The sequence below is a fragment of the Ursus americanus genome, chromosome 5 (genome assembly GCF_024610735.1).
Source record: "Ursus americanus isolate L20-20 chromosome 5, mUrsAme1.1.p, whole genome shotgun sequence".
NCBI lineage: Eukaryota > Metazoa > Chordata > Mammalia > Carnivora > Ursidae > Ursus > Ursus americanus.
This window is the reverse complement of record NC_142131.1, coordinates 31740004-31762154: the sequence shown is the minus strand read 5'-3', so window position 1 is coordinate 31762154 and position 22151 is coordinate 31740004. Positions and strand designations below refer to the sequence as shown.

The following is a 22151-nucleotide window of genomic DNA, read 5'->3' as shown; positions in this document are numbered from 1 at the left end:
CATCTGGAATTAGGATTATCCAGTTAAATAACAGTGGAGTGTTTATTACTACTTAAAGGAATCTAGTTTTCTGCACTGAGGTATAAAAGGAATAGCCCAAGTTATTTGGATGTTTTAATTTTGGTAAAAAAAAAAAAAAAGAAGAAGAAGAAGCTTGGAATTATTTTCATCAAGCTAAAACGTGAAAACTCTCCAGTCAACTTTTTCTGCATTTAAAAAACTTCTTCTTCATCAGCTGTCATTTCTCCTTCAGTTCAATTCTAAGGATGAATTTGCAGCAAGGCGTGTGGCTGTCAGTGTTTCTATTTTAGCTCCTCGGTAACACTTCAAGTGGGTGAAGGACAGCACTCTGAGTGGGTTTAACTTGTCTCCTGCTGTTAACATTTCAACAGAAGGGGCTCTCAGTGGGATCGTTTAATAACTCTCAAATTACAAATAACTTTATGACATAAAAAGGGAGGCCCCAAAAGTTTCTTTTCTTTTTTTTACCTGTGACTAATTTGGTTTCTTCTCCTTCCTTAAGACATTGAAGTGAATCACAGAGATGAGCTAAAGGCTGAAAACAATGTGTCAGCTTTTTAATGAGCTTTCATTGTCACCACAGCAAATTAAGCACAGGCCCGGAGTCAAGACTCAAGGTCAACTACCAGCCCCAGACTGATGATCCGCTCTGATTCCATGATATTGTGAGAGCTTAGTCTTGGGGTAAAGAACGGGTTCAGAGAAAACCTGCATGGAGGGCTAAAAAGGAACTTTTTAGCCAAATTTTTGGTTGGGCCCCAGCTCAGATGACTTTCCGCCATTTCCTACCCCGTCAAGTCTGGCCAAAGGACCTGAAAGCAGGGTGGCGCAGCCCGCAGTGAAGACTGATAGGCTCTTCGCTGGCCCTGGCCAACAGTGACAAGAGAGTGGCATCAGTTGCTGTCTTCTCCAAGTCACTGTCCTTTGGTCATCCCCTAAAACTGTATACCAGAAATAGAGAGCTGATCTTGAAGAAAGACACTTGGTGTGGGGTCGGGATACCTAATAAACAGAAGATGACCAACCTGGGCTTCCTGTAGCTTCCAAAGCAGGGAGACGCTTGCAGATTCATTCAATCAGCGTACTTTTCCTGAGGAACATAATAGCAGTTTGGGGGCGGAGGGAAGAATGGGAGGAGAGAGAACTATGGAGCGCAGTGTGCTCGGTACCTATTTAATAACAACGCCCAAAGGTCTCCATTGGAAAATCTTGAACAGATGCACTCTTCGTGCTTTTTAAATGATCAGATGGGCCACCGTGCTGGTACGGAACCACATTATTTTAAAATGCACATTCAATGGCTCCCAAATCCTTTGGTTCAAAATTTCCAGATTAAAAAAAAAAAAAAGTAGTTTCTACTAAGAAACCACTACTTCCTCCTCAGAGAATAAGCTTTTAGAGCTGGTAAGACATTAGCAAATCACCCATCTGAGCTACATAGAAAAATAATGGTTTTGTTTTGCTTGCATGGAGAAGTGCCATTAGCTTTAAGGCTTTGTTCTAGATGGCTCGGGGATGATTGCTACTGCTGCTAACCAGAGTGTTCTAATTGGAGATTAGCTCATTTACAGGCCAGAGTGAGGAAGTTTTTGCCCAGGTGACTTGTAACAAAATGAAATAAGCAGATGTTATGTGGCCTGAAATTACTGCCAAGTTTTCATGAGTTGTTCAGGGCTGAGATGCTCTGCAAATTCTGCCTAAAATTGCAGCTCAGTTGTGAACAGAGCAATCATATCACCGTGCTCAGGCAGATCGTTGCCAAATGCTAAGAAATTTTCAAAAACAGTTCGTCATCTCCCCAAATATAAAAAAGAAAGTGAAGAAACTGGCCCTTTGTAAGGAAGATGCTAAAAGCTGGGCCACTGGGGCGATCACATCTCTTTCAAAAAATCTCCTGCAGCCACCTGCGTGTGTCCTGCCCACAGGAAATGACAGGGCCACAGGCAGGACGATGGGTGGACGGTGTTTTCAGTCTTAGTCTTGAACTATAAGCCTCTTGAGTTCATTTGGATCCCGAAGGGCAGATGTCAGGATGAGAATAGACCAGCAAGAGATGTCTAGAGAGAAAGACTGTGCTGAATAAGGAGAGGGCCAGAGAAGGCAGGGAGGGGGCTCAGACCACAGTGCAGGCGGACCTCTGTGACTTGAGGGAGGAAGGATGCGGAACGCTCTTCTGAACGCTGCTGTCGCCCCGTGGTGGTGGTGCTTCCCCGCTGGGTATGAGCCACTCCGTCTGTCAGCTCTCTTACCTTACCTTCCTTGCAGGTTCTGTTCAGTCCCACAGATTACAGAATCTAACACTATGTCCAGCATAGACTCTCTCATGCCTTTCCATGCCCACCTCTGAACAAGAGTGGTGAGCGCATAAGCCAACCTGGAGAGCGCAGAGATGGGCAGATCGTCTCTCTCTGTCTCAGATTCTCTCCCTTTTGCTCCCCATTGAGGGCTGATGCCTGGCCCCTGGTTTCCAGGTACAATTGTAGCAGCCCTTCCCCACCTCAAAGGTAGCTCTTTCCTCCCTGGTTCTGAGCGCTCCTACACTCTCAGTGATGAAGAGAAAGGAGTCATGCCCATCCCTTGTCCTCAGGGGTTAGACAAGATCTACTAATGACAGCTATCACCTTGAGGAACACCCCGAATGCCGCATGTCTGAGCACAAGCAGAGCCAACCAAGACACCTCAGGACTCCATGGTTCTCTGCCTTTATCATGACTCTTGGAGGGCAGGAGAAGCCAGGAGTATCATTTGGAGATTGCAAAGGCAGTCACTATCCTACATAATTCCTCCTCACAAACTTCTTTCCAGTGTGCTGGAAGCAGAGGACAGCCAGCAGTGTCTACCCCATCCACTGTGCCTCCACGGCCTACCACACTTTTCTACCCTTAGGGATATTGAGGCCAAAAGTTGCCTCTTCACAGAAAGATCAAGGAGCTCTGCCCTAGCACTGGTCATCAAGGCCAACCTACTGACATCCAAGAGAAACACTCTGCTTCCCTCTGAGCCACCTATAATCAGCTCTAGGAAAACTTTTTGAAACACCCATTTTTCTTCCCAAATGGTTTGGTTTATCTCTTTGAACATTTCTACACTTCCAGCAAATGGAATTATGTTTTTTCCCAGCAAATAAACCAATGAATGAAGAAGTGAATTTCTAGTCACACATGGGCATTTGTACACCCATTCAGCCATTTACAAAATTAGTTTTCTGCACCAGAGAAATACCTGAAAAGGGAAATTAAAATCTATTACAGTAACTGAATTTTGAATGCTAAGTATTATGGAGGAAAGACTTTGGCAGAAATAAAGTCTCTGAATCAGCATTTACACTGTGAGTGCAGATATCACATACAGGTATTGGCCAAAATATAGACTGTCATTAAGTTATGAGTGAGTTGGTTCTGAGAGTCTGAGTTGTCAGTTGGTAGTTCGGAACGTGGGACACGTAGCCTCCTCACGGCGATGTTATAATTGGTGGTTGGGTCATGAATAGCCACCGTGACTCCATTTTCAGAGTCTGCAAGAGTGCTGGCCTGATTCTGGGTCCTGGGACAACAATATATATATATACTGTATGCTTTATTAGATTAAATAATTTGACACCCCCAAAAGACTCTTTTTGTTTCTAATTTTTTGGCATTTAATAAACAGTTTTTAGAGGAGTTTTAGGTTCCCAGCCAAAATGAGAGCAGAGGGTAGGGTAGGGTGGTCACCACCCCCCCCACACACATAAACACACACAACCTCCCCCTCTCCCAACATCTGGTACCACAGTGGTGCTTCTGTTACGACCTACGTCTGTGAGGCCCCTGCACCTGCACGTTATTATCACCCAGAGTCCGTGGTTTGCATGAGGGGTCACTCTTGGTGCTGTACCTTCTCTGGGTTTTGACAAACGTATAATGACAGGTATTCACCTGCATAGCTTCATACAGAAGAGTTTCATGGCCTTAAAAATCTTCTGTGCTCTACTTATTCATCCTCCCCTCCTCCCTAACCATAATATTTTGGGAGTAAAATGTTGCCTCTCTCATTCTTCTCCCACCTACAGGCTTCCTAACTCCTGGGGCTCTCCTGGGGACGCCTCCGTGTCTGAGTCCCACTCAGGTAAGGTCCTGCCCGGGTTCCCTGAGGCAGTTTGTTAGCACTCCCCACCTGAGCCTATCCTTCAGACTGGCCCGATTCATATAAATGTGTGAATGACTAACAGCCCCCCAAAAGAGGGTGTTGGCTGACCCCCGTCCGTCTCCTCGGCAAGTGCACTCTCAGGAAATACCAGAAAGCGACGTGAAGTGGGCCACCACCCACCAGACACATCTCCCTGGGGTGTCCTCCACCTTCTTCCTCTTTCTCCCTTCCTTTCCTTCACAGTGTACAAATGATTTCAAAATTCCAAGATTCCTTCTCTCAGAATGGTTCTCCTGGCAGCGACGCCTTGGCCAGAATGTACGTGGGTGGCTGAGAGGGACCAGCGGTGTTTGCAATTTAGAGCTTGTGTATATATTAGTTAGAACCTCAGAGACAGAGACATTTTATTATTATGTTTTTAAGTGATCTCTGTGCCCAACATGGGACTTGAACTCACGACCCGGAGATCAAGAGTCGCATGCTCTACAGACTGAGCCAGGCAGGCGCCCCAAGAGACATTGTAGTTCTCATTTTGCAGGTGCCTAGTTTGTGTCCACCAAGAGGGTGATTTCCTCTTCTTTGTGGTTACAGTGTTACATGGAAACATTCTCTCAGCCTTTCCAGGATATCCAATAAACAACCCCCCCAGTACCACCTAAAAAGTAGGTGTAAAATAACTTTTTGTAACAAAACAAATCATTTGACAAGGCAGGAGAAAGATTAGTGAGAGACTTTGCTGAAATTCCAACTGCCTTTTCTCAATGCAGACCTCCATCTTTCTTCAGATAAAGATTAGGTTGCCAAGGAAACAGGACCAGAGAGAGAGAAAGAGAGAGAGAGAGAGAGAAACTTTGTCTTTTTTGGTTCCCCTGAAATCACAAAGCAAGCTGGGCTGTAAACAGAGCTGGACAAGATTATGGTAGATTTATAATTTACTCAGTCAAATTACTTTTAATTCATAGTCATGCCTCAGCATACATTTTTTTCCTCTATAAGTTAGGTCTTAAACTTAGTGGTCCAATGTCTGACAAATAACAGAGCTTTAAAATTCATTGTCTATGATTAAACTCAAATGCAGGACAGATGGCTGTCTGAGTATGTGTCAGACAGGCGAAGCACTTAAGATTTGTGACAGGCACGACCAGGAATTAACTGCTAGGTTTTTGCATTTATTCATACGTTCATGGGCACCACGACTATGGCTGTAAAAGTGACTTAAGTGTTCTTGCTTTATTCAAAATATTCCCAAACAAAGCAACTGCTCTCCTTGTGGCAAACCAGATGCCCTCATCTCAACCCCATTAACCCAAAATCCATTTTTCTCACACTGTATGTATTGTGCACATTTCATTCTATTCCGACATTCAGGATAAAACAGCACCCTTCTGAAAACCCGGTTTACCCAGAACCCGCAGCGTTGGTCCCCACTTCATTTTTATGAACCTTTTTATTGAAATAGTTAATTATTTTATGAAACAAATATTTGTCTGTGGGAGTAAACAAAGACCAGCCACATGTGAGCAGGCAAGGCTCTTTATTCAGAGCTCACTGCAGCAGGAGTCGGCCACTGTCAGTGGCGTTTTGGCAGATACTCAAAGGCAGGCTGAGGAGTGGGAAAGCTTTAGAGCGGAGGCAAGGGAAGGCTTCGGATATGCCCTGATGGAGGCAGGTGGCGTGGGGAAGCTGCAGGTGGGCTAATTAAAAGTAGGGCCTCCTGTGTGATGGTTGGGGGGGCATATTGGGCTGTCTCTGGCTGGTCCTCCGTTGGAAGCAAGGACAAAAAGTACGGAAGATTTCCATTATTAACTAAAATCCTAGCCATTTTGAGCCAATTATTACATCAGTTATTGTTTGGCTGAGCCAGTTGCTAGAGATAGTGGTCTGACTTCCCGCAAGTCTGACTTCTCAATTGCACGCCGGCCACCTTGGATTTTGGTTTCCTGGATTGGTTGCTGCAGATTGTGGGTCAGAGTTGTTCTCTTCCTGTTACGCTCTGGCTATTGTCCAGTGTATATTCAATCTCTCAGTAAATAAAAAGTGTACAAATAGAAAAGTACACATCGCAGAAGTGCATACAGCTCAATGAATTATCAAATTTAACAACCAACGGGGGGGGGGGGCATTTATTTTTAAATTCTCCACAATCTTATCTTCAGAACATGTTGTCAAGGAACATTTTGAGTCACAAGGCAGAGTCCTTCCATGCACTTCTTGAGTTCTCATGTCTGAGGGCAGGACTCACCAGCGGCAGCTTCCTTGGTTCTTCTTCTAAAGTCAAGTCTTCCTCGACGTGATGGACACAAAGAGCCCTGGGTTTGCCTCAGTCAGGCTCAGCTCTGTGAGTCACTTTTCCTCCACATTCCTGGACAGAGATGAGCAGGTCCGAGAGCATGCCTTGAAACCCAGGCTCCACCATTCCTTTGGGCAAGTTAGATAATCTCTCAGAACCTGTTTCTTCATCTACAAAATGAGGGTAATAATAGTGCCTACTATCAGGGTTGCTATGACCGGGGTGAGGTGATGGGCATTCAGACCTTTAACACAAGACCTTGCAGGGAATAAACACTTAGATTCAGCAGACGTATCTCTCCCAGTAGTGTTGAAAAAATAATGGCTGAAAACTATTGAGAACCTACTATGTGCCAGGCACGGAGCTTAGTCCTTTCTCTCAAATTTTATTTTATTTTATTATTAAATCTTTCTATTAGAGAATAGAATAGAGAATAGAATATAGAATAGAGCCCTCTCCTCAGTATTCTTTATTTCTTTGGAAGTTCACGTGAGCTAGTAGTAGCCACGAGAGGTTAAGTGTAGATCTCCTAGGTGGGTCTTTTGTGAAAACCATCGCTGTCCCAAGAGAAGGGAAGAGCATCATCTGGCACGTACTTATTCCCCCTTGTCTGTCCCCATTTTTGCCAGCCTGAAAGCCATGAGCTACAGCTGCTCTCCTGCAGGCATGAGACCCCCAAGACCCATGTCCAGGATGGCAAAGTAGGCACAGCCCCGAACCTCCATGGCCTCATAGGGGTGCCGTGCCAGCCCCAGACTGCCAGCTTCCCGACAGTCTCATCATTGTGGCTAAACCACCATCATCGCCAGATTCCTCTTACACCCAACCCGAGGCAATCCAAAGCAATACAGCCACCATTTAGGGCAATCGGAATGTCTGAATGAAATGAAGCATCCAAATTAATGAAAATTAAGGATTTGAAGTATCTTCTTTACCCCAATCTGTTGACATGTCCCAACTGAGATGATAGAAAGAACTCCAGGGATTGAAAGGCAGATTTCCAATCATCTCTCTAGGAATCATTCTCAACCCTTCTAAAGATTAACAGCAAGGTTTTTTTCTGAATATCCAAGCCCCATGTGTCAACTCCTAGTTGCTAACTTTCCCCTCTTCCCAGTCAAATGGTGTTGTATGAGGGGTCATCAACAGGGTTTCCACTGGTCATCAGCACTGTGCCCATGGGATCTGAAGACTCCAAGACTTGGCACTAGACCAGAATCACCCAGCACAGAATTGCGTGATCCTTCTGTAAAACCTGAGGCATCTGCTCTGGCATTTTGGTCAAAGTCCAAAGGCTGTAATTGCATTCTGCCTGCTTGTGGGCTCTCCTAGAGTTCTAATTAGGTAGTATTTATTTTCTATCCAAAGAAAAAGATTATGCCTGACATTGCTCTACACATTAAAACAGCAAGGGGCCCAACCCAAGTGATAAAAGAGCATCTTATTGTGACAGGAAATGATCACAGGGGTGGGGATGAGGAGCTTCCTCAGTCTTTACCCTGAGCCGGCAGGGACAGTGGCTTTCAACTTGGAGGAAGCTAAATATATCAGAGGGGTTAAACTTGTGGTTTTCTGTGCCATTACAGGGAAATAACATGCATATATTCCCTCTTATTTTAATGTTTTCTAAAGCATGTCAGGTGAAAAGGGGACTCAACTCCAGCCTCTTCTCTCACAGCTTTCCTGTCAAAATATAACCCACAGAAGGACGCTAAAAACGAAATTCTTTCTGTGTATCACCTATGCTGTCTTACCATCGCATGGTACGTGACCTTTTATATCATAAGCTATGAATAACCCAGAATTGGGGTGTTCGGCACTGCTTAAGGAAATATCCTACATGGCCAAAATTTTAATTATTCAAACACGCAAAACCACTTTCCTGAATCTCTCTGACTCAATGGTGAAATAAACACATTCAGAAAATATCTGAAATGATCCTCACTTTCATTAAACTAGAAAAGGCACCAGTTTTCGGTAGATTAAATTATGTTGTATTAAAATAAAGACACACACACACACAATGAAGAGAAAATCTCTAATAATTTATTTGACCTTCAGTTTCACATTGTGAAAAAAAAATAACAGTTTTACAAAACCTCAAAAATGTAGTAGTAGCAAACAAGCACATATGAACATGAACACTTTACTTCAACTTACACAGAGTTGTGTACGTGAACCACATAGTCAATAGCCAAGAGAGGGATATTATTCAGCTCTAATCACTCTTATTCAGACAGGTGTCAAGCCCAGAGAAAAGGGGGCTACACAATTATACCAGAAGTGGAAGGCTGCCCTTTGTTATCCGTTTCCACAGCAACCAGTCCACAGAATAAGAAGAACCTTCTCTGTCTTATGCCAAGGTTTTTGTGTGCACTGTGCTGTGAATTGTATTTGCTTCAAAGTGGGGACGTTTCACAGGGTGAGAATGGTCAAGTAGTGAGCCCGAATGCCTACATCAATTCAAAGAGCGGGAGTCCAGAAAGTTCCCTGCAGGCTGGGGGCCCACCCTGACCACGGCTCCCTCTGGCTCACACACAGTAATTAATAGAGGATTCAAGGACAGACCACAACTTTGAAACAGCTGCAGAAAATTCATCCTGCTTTCAGAAGTCGCGCAGTGACACACACATCTCTGCAGATTTGCATCATAAACTAGAGAGCCGAGCTGCTACAATGTAACGCCACCGCTATGCCGCCAGCGTACAATCAGACATTTGCATTGCTTAGAACACATCTAGGAGCGAGCAACTGACTGCTGGAAAAGTATTGTGATGCTTTTATTCCAATGGCTCATTTATTTCGGTCCAACTCTAGCCCACTTATTCATGGCACGAACGGACATGTACGATTAGTCTAAAGTATTCAGGTAAAGAGAAATGTTAAGGATTTATCTGTCACTAGACAATGCAAACACACTCACAATGTAAAAGGTTGTTATCAGTCTTAAGCCCTATTTTCTAAACTACAGTAATGTGAGAAACGTCGATGAAAGTGGTGCGAGTTGCAAACTCTGGTCTTCCCCAGACACCTCTGAGCAAGCACCTAATTGAGTCTAGCACTAATACGTATCACGGCACACGGTTAGTAAACAAGCACTGGAACTAGCAAAGAATGTATTCACAACAGATTCCCAACGATCCCGGAAAACCTCTCAACAGGGGCCACTGCTCATCATTCTTTGGTGTTTCCTGGCCCAATGTGTCACTTCTGTGCACCAAAGAGTTCTTTTTTAGAGACTTACCCAAGGGTAAGCACTAAAGTATACGCTGTACCCATGTGAATATGGTCTTGGAGAATTGCTAACACTTGCTAAATCGTACATCAAGAAGAGAGAACAATGAATCCACCAGGTCAAGCAAATCTGGCGAGTGAATTAATTTATATTACGTCTGTGACAACTCAGCTTTTTCCTGTTAACTGTGGGTGTGGCAAAGCCTTCTCACAGGGTAATAAATAAATAAATAAACTTTGGACAATGCCTTTAACCTGTGCCCTATATACAGAACTATTCCACAGAATTTTCCAGGATTTCAGGATATTACACAAAGAAAAAAACTGCAAAGTGACTTGGTCCTTTCCAAATTTCAGTAGCTGAGATTGAAGTAGGTGACTCAGATGGGAAGCAACAGGGTAGTGAAGCCTTCCCTCACCCCACGAGCCATCAGCGTGACCAGAGCCCATGGAACCCCATTAAAAGTTAGTGAATCTAAGAAGTGATCTCCATGCTTTCTCTACCTCTACGATGTTATTTGTTTCTGTCTTGTACTCCTTCCCTGTCTTGACATTTACAAAATCCCCCCTTCCCAACCCACCCTCTAGTTATACACCAAATTGTAACTCCCAAGTTTTCATTTTTGTGCAGCAAAGCACTTCACAACAGCCACAAAACTGTGCAAAACATACAACCATACACACACATCCATACACGTGAAGACAATCGTAAGCACTGTTTCAGCATGCAGGCATCAAACAATAAATAGCTAAATCTATAACAAATTTCTTAACAGCCAAGGGAAAGTTTAAAGTCACTTATAAATAGAAAAGAACATCTACCAAACGCCTACCAACAATGTCCCCATTGTTCAGAACCTTCCTGGGAGCACAACCCCTCAGAGATTAGTGGAGAGTCCAGTGGTCCTCACTTTGCAGCCGGCCAAGCCAGCTTCCCTCCTGGCCCCACAGTTGGGCTTTCAATCTCCAACAGCAGCTGGTGCGGAGGCTTCAAGCTTGCTCCTCAGAGAGGTGACAACCATTTCAAATTTTACACATAAATGGTGGAGCCCATGGAAATCAAATGCTGAATATGGTACAGCAAGGGAAAAGGGCCGGCTTTTCTCTCCCTTTGAGGGGCTGATTAACGCTGACATTAATCCACAATTACAAGACAAGGACTAGATCACAGGTTCATTCATTCATATTTAAACCATGTGCTACTTGCACTGAAAATCCCACCCCCTCCCCCACCCCCTCCTTCATGTCCAGTTAGAGAATTTACAAGGTGCAGTGCATTGTATTGGAGTCTTGTAGCAACTTCTTGTCCTTTTTCTTTTCTCTCTCTTCATTAAATTTGGCCTCTCCAAAGCAGAAATCTCATTTTGTCTCACCAAGTGATGGAGCGAGCTAAAACAGGGAGAAAAAAAGATTCTCGTTAGTAGCCTCGAAATCTAAAAAAAGAAAATTAATATCGGGACAGAGCTGGTCATTATTGCTTCTAAAAGTCTTAATTACATGTTCAGTAGCAAGTGTGCAAAGATTAAGTGCATCCATGTGCGTGCACAGATACACACGACTGGCTCGACAGAAATGATGGTGTCCAAAGAAAAGTCTTCGTTTCTTTACTACAGCTTCAACCCGTACACGTGCAAATGCAAACTTCTACGTCTAGGCGCTGCTATAAATTGCCACCTTCTGCTTCTAACATTCAAACTTCATCTCCATGGCTAAACAGAGCCACTGTGAAGCGTTCACCAGAGGGTCAAAAAAGATTCCTGTGCAAACCCTCCTTGGCCCATTTACCATAAAGGATTCCAAATTCAATTTATTCACCATATAGAAGGCAGACATATTAATCCTCTTATTGAAATGCATCTCTGCTATTCATTATGGCAGAAATCAGTCTCGCTTCCTTTCACACGACAACATTTCAGGCCTCCACAGCCCAAGGCTGGAGTTTATTCTCCCAGTTCATCAGTCCGCACTTGGGGGACGCCAGCTATGGTATGCACTTATTATCTGCAGAATCCACCGACGTCAAGCGTGAATATAAATTCAAGGTGCCGGAACCACAAAGCCGGCACATTTCACGGGAGCTGGTGTTTCCCCACACGACCCACCATTCCCAGCCCGCACGTCTACTTTGACGCAGGGAAATCTTGCAGACGGCTTTTGTCTCTCCAACACTCACCCTAACTGTTCATAGAGCACGTTTCCAGCCTAGTGTAGGAATCTCATCCCTGCTGCTATAACTCTAAGTGGAGACAAAGGGAATTCAGGAGGGGCTGCTCGTTACTTGCATTGAATTCTTCTCACTTTTGTGTGTTCAGAAGTCGGATTCATTTCATGAGCTGTTTCTTTTGGCAGCTTCATAACATGATTCAGGCTTTCAAGGCATTCCTTAGACTGGTGTCATCCTCCCACCCCCACCTCCCGGTAACCTCTATATCAACACGAGGCCAAAAGAATGTATTTTGTAATTGTAATAATATGAAATTTCATGATGGTGCATACTCAAACAGAGAAAGAAAGAAAGAAAGAAAGAAAGAAAGAAAGAAAGAAAGAAAGAAAGAAAGAAAGAAAGAGAAAGAAAGAAAGAAAGAAAGAAAGAAAGACTCTGAAAAGGGAAGAAACAAAGCACACTGAGATCCGAGTGCTGTCCGGCTGGGGCCACACAGAGCCAAGAAAATGGGAGAGTAATCAAAAGTAATTTCCTTTTTGTCCTTCCCACCACTGAAAGAGCAGCAGGAGACAGTTAAAATCCCCCCGGTGAATGAGCTTTTAGACCTAGGGAAACTTCCTGTTAACACTGTATTAATTTGGTTAGCACCTACGTTTGGAGATCAAAGAGATGTCCCGGAAGTTTCTGCAGCTGAGGGCTGATACCTGCACAGCACCTCTTTTAAAGTCATTCCATTCAACTCAAGTGTTTTAGCACTATCTCGTGTGTAGAAAACTTTAGAAATTTAAACCAACATGCTCCCTATCAGAAACCGCAAGAGTGGCTTTGATCAGGCCCTCACGGCCCTTTCGGAAGGCGAACCTGGCCCTGTCCAATTCCGCTGTTCCGTGCTCCACTCTGGGGGGTGGCACCAAGGGCGGGGAGGTGGTTGGTGTTTCCCATGTGACCTAACACTTTATGTGCTTGGTTCCCAGGGACTGGAAGTATGTGATTAGGCTCAAACACCCGGGATAGGGCGAATTCAAGCGTTTGCCAATATACTCTGGGCTGCGAGAGAAGGCACCAAAAACGAAGAGTAAAGATACAAGCAGATAATAATCAAAGAAGCCTCACTTTCCTGCCACACACAAAGCTAATTCCGTGGTTGGCTGAGGTCTCAATTGAAGGAGGAAAGGAACCTCAGAGCATTGAACACTTCATATCGGCCAGACGCTGGGCAAGGTATCTTTCTCCTCTTTTCCCCCTTCATTTATCAGTTCGCCCAAGTCTGACTGGGGACAGAGCTCGGAGAGGCCAAATTCAAATCAGTCATTGGGCAAAGGAGGGATCTGAAGTACAGAAAGGTCCAGAGTCCACAGCTTTGAACCCGGAACCAGAATGCACACGTGGTCTCTTCCTGCCTCTGCCTCCTTACCTTGCCCCAAAGACACCAGCCCGTCTACCACTCACCATTTTGAGGTCCCGCCACCAAAACTGGCAATTTTTCTGGCTCTCCTATGCAAATAGAGTCAGTTTTGGACTAACACCGAACTTCGTGTGCTCTTAATTGATGCTTTCGCCCAGAAGGTTCTTTAAACCTGCTTGAGAGGTGAGTCATGCATGCATATCGCAGATGAAATAACCACGTTCAGAGCATGTGTTTACTCAGGATTACTGAGATGCCAGCAAGGCTGCAAAAACCAGTTTGGTATGGGACGCTGTCAGCCCAGTCGCTCCCCACAGAGGTTTCTCACTGTTCTCGCTCCTCTGAAGGAGTTTCATTCCAAGGTTATGTTCTGTTACTAAGAGCCGTACCAACTGTTAGAGGCGGGAGGAGACAACTGAACCAATGAAAAAACAAAAAAGATTCAGGCCAATTTTAGCGGTGTTTCAAAATGAGCTGTAAGAACGGTGGAAAGAAAAGACAAAGAAGTCAAAAATCCCTCTTTGCTTAGCTCACAAAGACCCCCCAGATTTCCTTTTTTCCCTCTGCAAGTCCTCTTCAAAAGTGTGAAACAAACTAGGGAAAACAGAGCCAAAAGTCTCCAGGTAATGAGTTAGTTTTCATTGTACTTCCTCCAAAGCCGAGTTTTAATTTTACTCTCTTATTATTAGTAATAAGCCCATGATTTACCAAAACAAATCAACACATTCCACGTGCTCCGTGCTACACTCAGACAAGCTTAAGTGGTTCCTGGGGCCAATGCTAAAGATGCTTAAGGGCAGCAAAGCGGCCATTAGCTTCATGAACACTGAACTGTGTAGGCCTATTAATTATTTGAGCCAAGAGTATTATATACTCTTAAGTACACAAGACGACTGTTATGGACTCAGATATATGACACAGAAAGACAACTTTTGTTAGCTCTGACAATAGGGTCAGCCTGTCTGATTAACTCTGAAAGGCTGCAGTGGAAGGCCGTCGAGATGGCTCAGCGTGCCACGTATCTGACAAGTTTATACAACACAGGTGCAGCCTTTTACAAGGACAGACCTTGACTTCCCTCTGAAGTTAATAAATGCCCTAAAAGGGGTTATTTTTTTTCTCCCGAGGAAAAATTTTTAAATAAGCAATAAATAATTTGGGAGGGAACAAACTAGGAATAAACTTAAGGATTCCGTTTTTTACACCCTACTTCATTCCAGAAAGGGTTTGAGGGATCTAAATTTGCGTATCAACAAATATCTCCTGGGGTGAGACAAATATGAAGCTCAGGTTTCTTAAGTAGCCGTTCAGCATGGTGCTCAAGTGCTCTCTCTCCGGAACCAGAGTGCCTGAGTTGATTTCTGGACTAACTCTTCCACCTACAAAGCTCTAGGACCTTGGGCAACTGACTTAACCTCCATGTGCATCCGTGGTTTTCGTCTCTAAAATGCTCTAGTAATAATATCTCACGAGGTCGATGTCAGGATCACATGAAATGACCCATGTGAGACACACGGCCCCACTCCAGGCAGGGCTCAGTAAACATGAGTTGGCATTATTAAACCCAGGGCAGGGGTTCTCAACCCGGCTGTCGATCAGCATCACTAGAAAACCTTCTAAAAATCCTGCTGCCTGGGACCCACCCGGACCACATGAAATCAGATCTCTGGGATGGGCCATTTCTGAAAAGCTCTTTGGGGGAATGGGAGGTCAGTCAAGGCTGAGAACCGCTGGCTTCTCTTATGGGTGGGGAGTGGCAGCTGTGGTCAACACAAGTGCTTTCAGGTCTGGGGTGCAAATTCTCTTTAATGGTTTCTGTAGCCCTGCTTCTACAGGACGAGCTACATCGATCCCGTCTCAGGTTCCACGGGAACTTGCACAGCTAGCTTACGCGCGTGCATACTTACAGCCACCCTGACTTCTCACCTCACGCTCAGCTTCTTGAAGGTGTACTGTTTAAGAAGGCAGATGCTTCCAGGTGCTGACAAACGCAGTAGGAATCAGCGAGTACGGGACCGTGGTGATGCTGTTCCACACGTCTAACGTCGGGTCATAACAGTCCAAAGTTTTGCAGCGCTGAATGCCGAAGTACCCTCCAACCACGTAGAGCTTGTTTCCGGAGGCCACAGCGTGGCAGCTCATGCGCTTTGCTGTCACGTCTCCCACCTTGGTCCACTGATAAGTCTCACTGTTGAATTTGTAAGCAGAGCAGGCAGAGAACTCCGTATCTCCCCCCATAATAAAAATCTGGTTACCCAGCACCGCTGCTGCTGTGTAACGCCAGGGCTGGGGACAGGTGGCTGGTACCGTCCACCTGTTTTCACACTGATCATAACACTGAACCTTCGGGAGCTTGTCATGACTGACGCTGGTACCTCCGAAAGCAAACAACTTGAGTTTGGCACTCACTACTGCAGCGTTGCTAACGCCTTCTCGGAGGGGGGCCACCATGGTCCATTTGTTGGTTGTGGGGTCATAGTGTTCTACTTGCTTTAGAGAGACTGAGGGGGAGGCTGGGAGGCAGCCTGTGGCGGCTGTGTGCCCCCCGACCACGTACAGACAGTGCTTCAGTTCAGCTGAGCCATGGCCGAACCTGGCCACCAACATGGGGGCGGCTTTGGACCACTCTTCATGCAGGGTATCATAAACCCAGACATCTTTTGAGACTCCATTTTCAGAGCCCCGCCCCCCAGTAATGTATACTTTGCAGCCAATTGCACACGCACTGAACTCTTTTCTTGGGCTGGGGATGTCAGCCTTGGGAATTATTTCTTTGGCCTTCTGGTCTACCAGATACAGCTTGTCACACATGAAGGTCTGCCCTCCCAAGAGGAAGAGAGCGTGGCCGGTCTTCCGAGGCCGGGCACAGAGGCTGGTTACCACGCCGTCGTTCTGCAGGATTTTTAGTTTGCACCTGATGGCCTCTTCCACAATCTCCTTGCTCTTTCTCTGCTTGGTAATGAGTTCCTCCATGGCCACATTCTCCATGAGATAAATGGCTGGCAGCAGAGCCAGCCTCACTGTCTGCAACAGCTCTGGGAGGTAGCAATAGCGCTTCTTCAGGTCATAGCTGATCCAGTTAATTGCAGACTCGTACACAAGCCTTTCATCTTCTGTCTCCAGCTCCTCGCTGGACAAGAGCTGCACTACCATGTCCTGGGGCAGCTGGAGGAAATCTTCGTTCTTCCTGATGGTCTGGAAATTGCTGAGACACATTCTCCAGGAGAGTTCGTACAGCTTAGTGCACTGGTGGGCATCGGAGAGCAGCAGCATGCCCAGGCAGTTGGTGGGATGCAGATTCTTCTCTAGGAACTCTGCACACGCATCCCGGATGTCCTGAAACTCCAGCATGTCGCCAGCTTCCAGAAGTGATTCTGCATTTTCTTCATTAATGATGACCCGGGAGGAGTACGCATAGTCAAGAAGCAGCTCCAAAACCTCTGGGTGGATGGAGTTGTCGAAGTTGACTTCACTGTCCTGGCTCTCTTTCAGGCCACCACTGAACATGGCTTCAAAGTAGCGGCTGCATGCGGCCAGCACTGCCCGGTGACAGGGGAAGGTCCTATTCCCAGCGTGGAGAAGGACATCGGTGAAGAGGCGCTGCTGGCGTAAAAGATTCAAGTGCGTGAGGACGCTGTCGGCGTAGGAAGACTTGTGAAACAGATAGATGTTAATGGAGCCACTGCTGGCCCTGGACTTGCGGTTCTCATGCACACTGACTGACATTTTGTTTCCACTCCTACAACAAAAACAAAACAAAACAAACCATTGAACGTGATGCTCCTGATGTTCAGAACAGCAGAACAAAGCAAAACAAATCGTTGTGAACAGAGAAAACAGAACACTTTGCCGTTAGCCTTGCCGCCTACTGCTTGGAATAATGGATAGCCTGCGCCTGTACAAAGTCAGAGACAACCACCTATAAGGAAAGGCATTCACTGGAACACTGTTCAGCTATTTGAACACTGTTCAAAAAAAAAAAAAAATCACTGCTTGCAAGCAGGTTCATCTTGGAAAACCTGACTGCCAACTTTCAGGATACTGAAGTCCTTGCGAATGTAAGCCAGCAAAACCCAAGACGAGGGAGGTCTCACTCTCACAGCTCCCTGCCCTTGTCCAGCTGATTCACTGCAGGCCAGTTAAAATGCTGGGCTTCCAGCTCTCGTAACGCCGGGACGGGCACCAGCTTTTATGCCCCATGCAACATAAAGCCATGTGTAAAACAAATACCTACTAATTAATTCCATTAAGAATTCCTTTGGTAAGATCCAGTCCCAGTGTATCACAGTAAATGGGCAATGTAACCTTAAAATCATAGGCTTAGGCCAACTTCTTCCATGATCAGATCCTTATTAAAATGTTACAAACAATTTCTAAACAGACAGTTCTACCACGCCAGGGTCCTCAAAGAGCACCGATATAAACCTTACCACATATTGGTCAGCAGGCTTTTGTGAAAACACAGAACAGATCCTGGCCACAATCGCCATGCATCTTTCCTGCTCTGGACAGCTTCCAAAATGAGGATTTGCACACATAAAAGGAAGAATATTTTGAGTAGCGCACTCATCACTATTGTTTTTCTGTTCTTCCTGCTTTTTATCAATTCTTGGAAAACCAGTTCCAAGAACAAAGGATCTATCCATCCCTCTCTTTTGATTCAAAAGTGCATCCTCAGGACCATTCCTGTGTACCTGCAGACACCGGCATGTGCATGGAAGGAGTTCAAAGTGCAAACCCAGCTTTATGTAAATCAAAAGCACTCACACCTATGTGAGTCTGTGTGTGTGTGTGTTGCCAGCCATTGTTAATTTAGGGCCACCCTAGAATTTATTTGCTGACCAAAGTACTTTCCTCTATATTATTGAAATTATAGCACAACCTAATGCTGTCTTTGGCTTTCTTCAGTAAGTAAACTGTAGGTTAAAGACATAGGACATATCTATCACCTATCTTCAAAAACTAAATCACATGCTTCTCTCTCTCTCTTTTTTTTTTTTAACCCTCTCCCTTCTGCTACTTCAAAAGAATGAAGCCTTCAAGGACCTGCCTGTCAAAGGATTCCTAGGGAAGCTGTTTATGCCAGGAGGGTAAACAACTGTGTAAGTTACAGCATCTGTTCCAAACACAGAACAGCTAGTTTTCACAGGCAGCTGAAACCTACCGACTCCTCGTTTCCTTAACTGGTCAGATTTTTATTTTTTTAATTTATATTGCAGCAATTACTAATAAACACAAACGAGTGATTTCCCACAGATTCACAGGCTAGCTCCCAAGCAGCACTTCCTGACCAGCTGTAGCACAGCACACAACAAAGGCAGGTGCCATCTGTGCCTGTGACACGCTGGCCACATCCCATTAGGCGATGCAACTTGTTTTCTTTTAGTTTTGGAATGTAACTTTTCACTAGCGGTCATCATGGCTTAGTGAAAGAAAGTAAGTAACAATGTTCTAGGGCTCTGGTGTTGGGAAGACAACATGAGTGTCCACAGCAACTCTAGGATAGGACAAATGGTGAGGAGCCCCGCAGACAAAGGTGAGGAGCGCCCCCGTCACCCTTCCTACCTCAAGTAAAGCCTCTACAGTCCAGCCCATGGGAACCAACGCCCAGGGCTCTGGAGAACCACCCAACTCCACACTATGTGAGTGCACCAAGTCTCCAAAGCCGCAGAACATGTATTAGCATTCCCGATGCTCTGCTGCTGGAGTTGTGAGTTAGTACATTCAATCTTAAGTACTTGGAGGAAGATTTTAAGCTTAAACCTCAAAAGATGCTATGAATACTCTGATGCCTTATATAGAAACTTACAAACATTGCAAATGAGTAGTTCTGCTTTCTTTTTTAAGCCAATGCTTCCAAGGCACCCTCAAAAGCTGCCTTCTCTCAAGCTGAGAGTGAACACACCTCCAGCTGAAGAATGAGGCTCCCCGCACAAGGTACATGACACCAAAGTGCCTGCACCCTGAGTGGGAACCACACCGGGGCCCAGACCGTGCTTCCCTGAGCATTAGATTCCAGACAGGGTAAAACAGCATTCACAAGGAGGCTTACACTTGAGACAACAGTTTGTTTAGAAGACCTTAGGATACAGGATCTGCATCACTACGCCTCCTGTGCTGATGCTCCTGCCTTTTCCAGGTTGGTGCACAAAACCAGAAGGAAGAGGCTAGCCTGTCAGCTTGGATACCGTCCAGATGGAAAAGCATGTCACAGGCAAAATCCAACATTCTTGCAGCAATACTTGCTCAAAAGGTAAACTTAAAGACCCAAGGGAAATGACTACTTTCTGGGTTAAAATTCCGCAAACAGCAAGATATCAGCAGAAGCCATTTATACAGTCACAAAACACACCTTCAACATAAAATGAATCACCCTTCCGGCATTTTTTTAAGCCCCCAGAGAAGTAATATGTGCATGCCAAGTAAGTAGCCAAAAAAAAAAGAGGACACTTATACTTAACCTGTGCCTACAAAAAAGAAGGCGAAAGGGCTGCTATTACCGTGAACATCAAAAGGGCTTCTAGTTACAGTAACTTCAGTTCACTTAATGCTCCGCACTCAAGCTCCCTGCTGCCAATACTTTGCGTCCCGTCACACCTCCTTAGGTTCTGAACCTGGTCTCAATGCACTCATAGGAGAAACTAGGCGGATTTTCTTGGCCATTTACCTTACTGCTAACAATGGAACGACATTAGAAAGACACTGTTAACAAGAAAACCAACTGACCATACAGCTTTCTTTAACACTTGCAACCGCTCTTCGACACGCGGACCATACCTGTGAGGGCAACACGAAATTACACGCTGAACAAGTTTCAAGGTTCGTCTCCACCACGCCCACCACTTCCTATCCTTTGAAACTCATTAAGGTCACACCAAAGGCCAAATACTTGCAGGAGAAGAAATGGATTTCTCAGGAAGTTTTCATTCATTCGCCAGACATTCCGCCGCAGGGAACGTGCCCTCGTGAAGGGTGTGTGCGCGCGGCCCCGGCGCTCCCCTGTGCCGGGCAGCGTGCACCGTGGGCCGACAATCCCCGGCGCTCGGCCCTGGGGGCTGCCAAGTGCGAGGCAGAGCGACAGCCACCCCCAGCGAAGCGCCGCTTTCGGCGGAGGAAGGACACTGGTCCTACCCCGCCTCGCCTCTCCGATCCCCAGCAGCTCGCCCGGGGGCCGGCGAGACGGACAGAGGAGATCCCTCCGGCGATGGCCAGCGTCTGCACGCTGTGGGAGGGCAGCGGCTGCCACCGAGGTCTCCGCCCCAAGAACAGTTTCCCCACCTCCGCCCAAGCCGGAGTTCCGGCCTCCGGGGCGAACGCACGCCTCCGGCGAACACACCCCCGCAGGCCAAGCGGCCCCGGCAAGCCGCGCCGGCCGCAACAGGTCCGGGGCGGCGGGGGAAACTTACGGCGGCCGCGACCGGCGTCAGCGCACGACCAGCTGGGTTCTCTCGCCTAGGTCACCGGGCGGGAGGCGACAAGGCGGACGTCTCAGCCCCGGGGAGCGGCGGCGACTGCCTGGGCGAAAGGAGCGAGCATGGGGCGCCCGCCCGGGAGAGGACAGCGCCTCGCGACTCCCACGCCGCGAACTCCGCTCGCGACCCGCAGAGCGTCTCCCGGAGAGCGACTCGGGAAGGTAGGGCGAGCCTGCGGCTGCCGGCGCCGCGCAGGGAGGCTGGCTGTGCACTCCGGGGGGGGGACTCGAAAGCGCTGGTGCGCGCCGGCGGCCGCCTGGCGTCTGGACTCGGTCTCCGCAGCGCCACCGCCGCGCCGCCTCCTCTCTGGCTGCCCAAGCAGTCTGCGCCCAGCGACCGCGCGCCGGGCTATAAGCGGCGCGGCGGGAGGGGAGGGGAGGGGAGAGGAGGGAGGAGAGGGTGCGGATGCGGAGTGACACCAAGGGAAGGAGGGAGGAAGCGCGTGAATGCCGCCCGCCGAGGTGGAGGGGGAGGAAGGGGAGGAGGAGGCGACGGGGAAGAGCTGGAGAAGAGCGTGTCGGGGGAGTTATTTGAGAGAGGAAGCGGGGGAGGGGGGCTGCGGAGAGTGGAGAGAGACAAAGCGGACGCCGTGCCTAAAGCCACTAGCAGCTGCAATCCTCAGGGGCGGCGAGTAGAACAAGTTTGGCCGGGTCGGAGTGCCTGCGCCTCTAGCCAGCCCGGTTAAAGGACAGCCCCGGAGCTGAGGGACCCTCGGCGGCGGAGGCGCCCGGCTGCGCGCTCCGCGATGCCGGAGTCAGCGATATGCTCAGGAAAGGGGAGCGAGGGGGCGAGCCGGGTGTCCGCCGCACGCGCCCTTGGCGGAACACCTGGAGCGGGGAGCGGGGCAAGGGCTGGGGCACAAGTCTGGTCACTGCGGGGACACTGCAGGTTGGGCCTTGCGGGGACATCGGGTTTCTCGCTGGCGGGGGGCAGACAGACTCTAGCCCCTGGCGTTTCGCCTGCGTCCTACCTCCCCACCCCAGCGGGTGCGGCACCCGAGACCGGACTCTGCCCCACGCGGCGGGGAGCAGCAGCAGCCCGAGCGCTGTCCCGCGGGGCGCGCACCACGTGCTTCGCAGCCAATCGCGGCCGGCGCTTGATTCAAAGCGAGCTGCTCAAAGGAGCTGCCACGCCGCCCCCTTTCCCTTGAGATAACAGCCTCAGTCGCCCTCTCGGGCTGGGCCCTTCCTGTCTTTTATCGCTCTGTTTTGTTAGGAGTTCGGCAAAGAAATGACCCAGCCCACAGGTTTGAAGCGCCGCGTGCCGGGGGAAAGGAAGGCAGTTCGAAAAATAGTCTCGCACGGCGATCGCTCTTGACGAAAGCCATTATTGATCTTTGCACTAAGGGCTGTATTTCCACTGGGACCGAAATTTAACGCTTGTTTGGTTTTTATTAGATATTTGGAATGAAATCTGTGACTGAACTGCAGAGATCACCGT

General features: G+C 47.3%; 2 protein-coding genes across 3 annotated transcripts in view; one reads left to right on the top strand and one right to left on the bottom strand.

Annotated features, from left to right (window-relative positions):
• Positions 1–8460: 8460 nt before the first annotated feature.
• On the bottom strand, positions 8461–20782 carry ENC1 (ectodermal-neural cortex 1). 2 transcript variants are annotated; one of them, XM_045809775.2, is made up of 3 exons: positions 20646–20782; positions 15166–16978; positions 8461–11059 (listed from the first exon to the last, which is right to left on the bottom strand). In XM_045809775.2, exon 2 carries the CDS (start codon positions 16963–16965, stop codon positions 15196–15198), a length of 1770 nt encoding a protein of 589 aa, XP_045665731.1. In that variant the 5' UTR covers positions 16966–16978; positions 20646–20782; the 3' UTR covers positions 8461–11059; positions 15166–15195. The 2 variants fall into 2 exon arrangements, with proteins under 2 accessions (XP_045665731.1, XP_045665732.1); XM_045809776.2 differs by lacking the exon at positions 20646–20782 and adding an exon at positions 20017–20238.
• LOC123800251 (uncharacterized) overlaps positions 18833–22151 on the top strand; it is a 24742-nt gene continuing 21423 nt past the window's right edge. Inside the window, exons 1-2 of the mRNA XM_087862451.1 lie at positions 18833–18915; positions 20211–20872. Of these exons, the coding sequence (XP_087718577.1) occupies positions 18833–18915; positions 20211–20872 (745 nt within the window). The remainder of the gene's footprint in view (positions 18916–20210; positions 20873–22151) is intronic.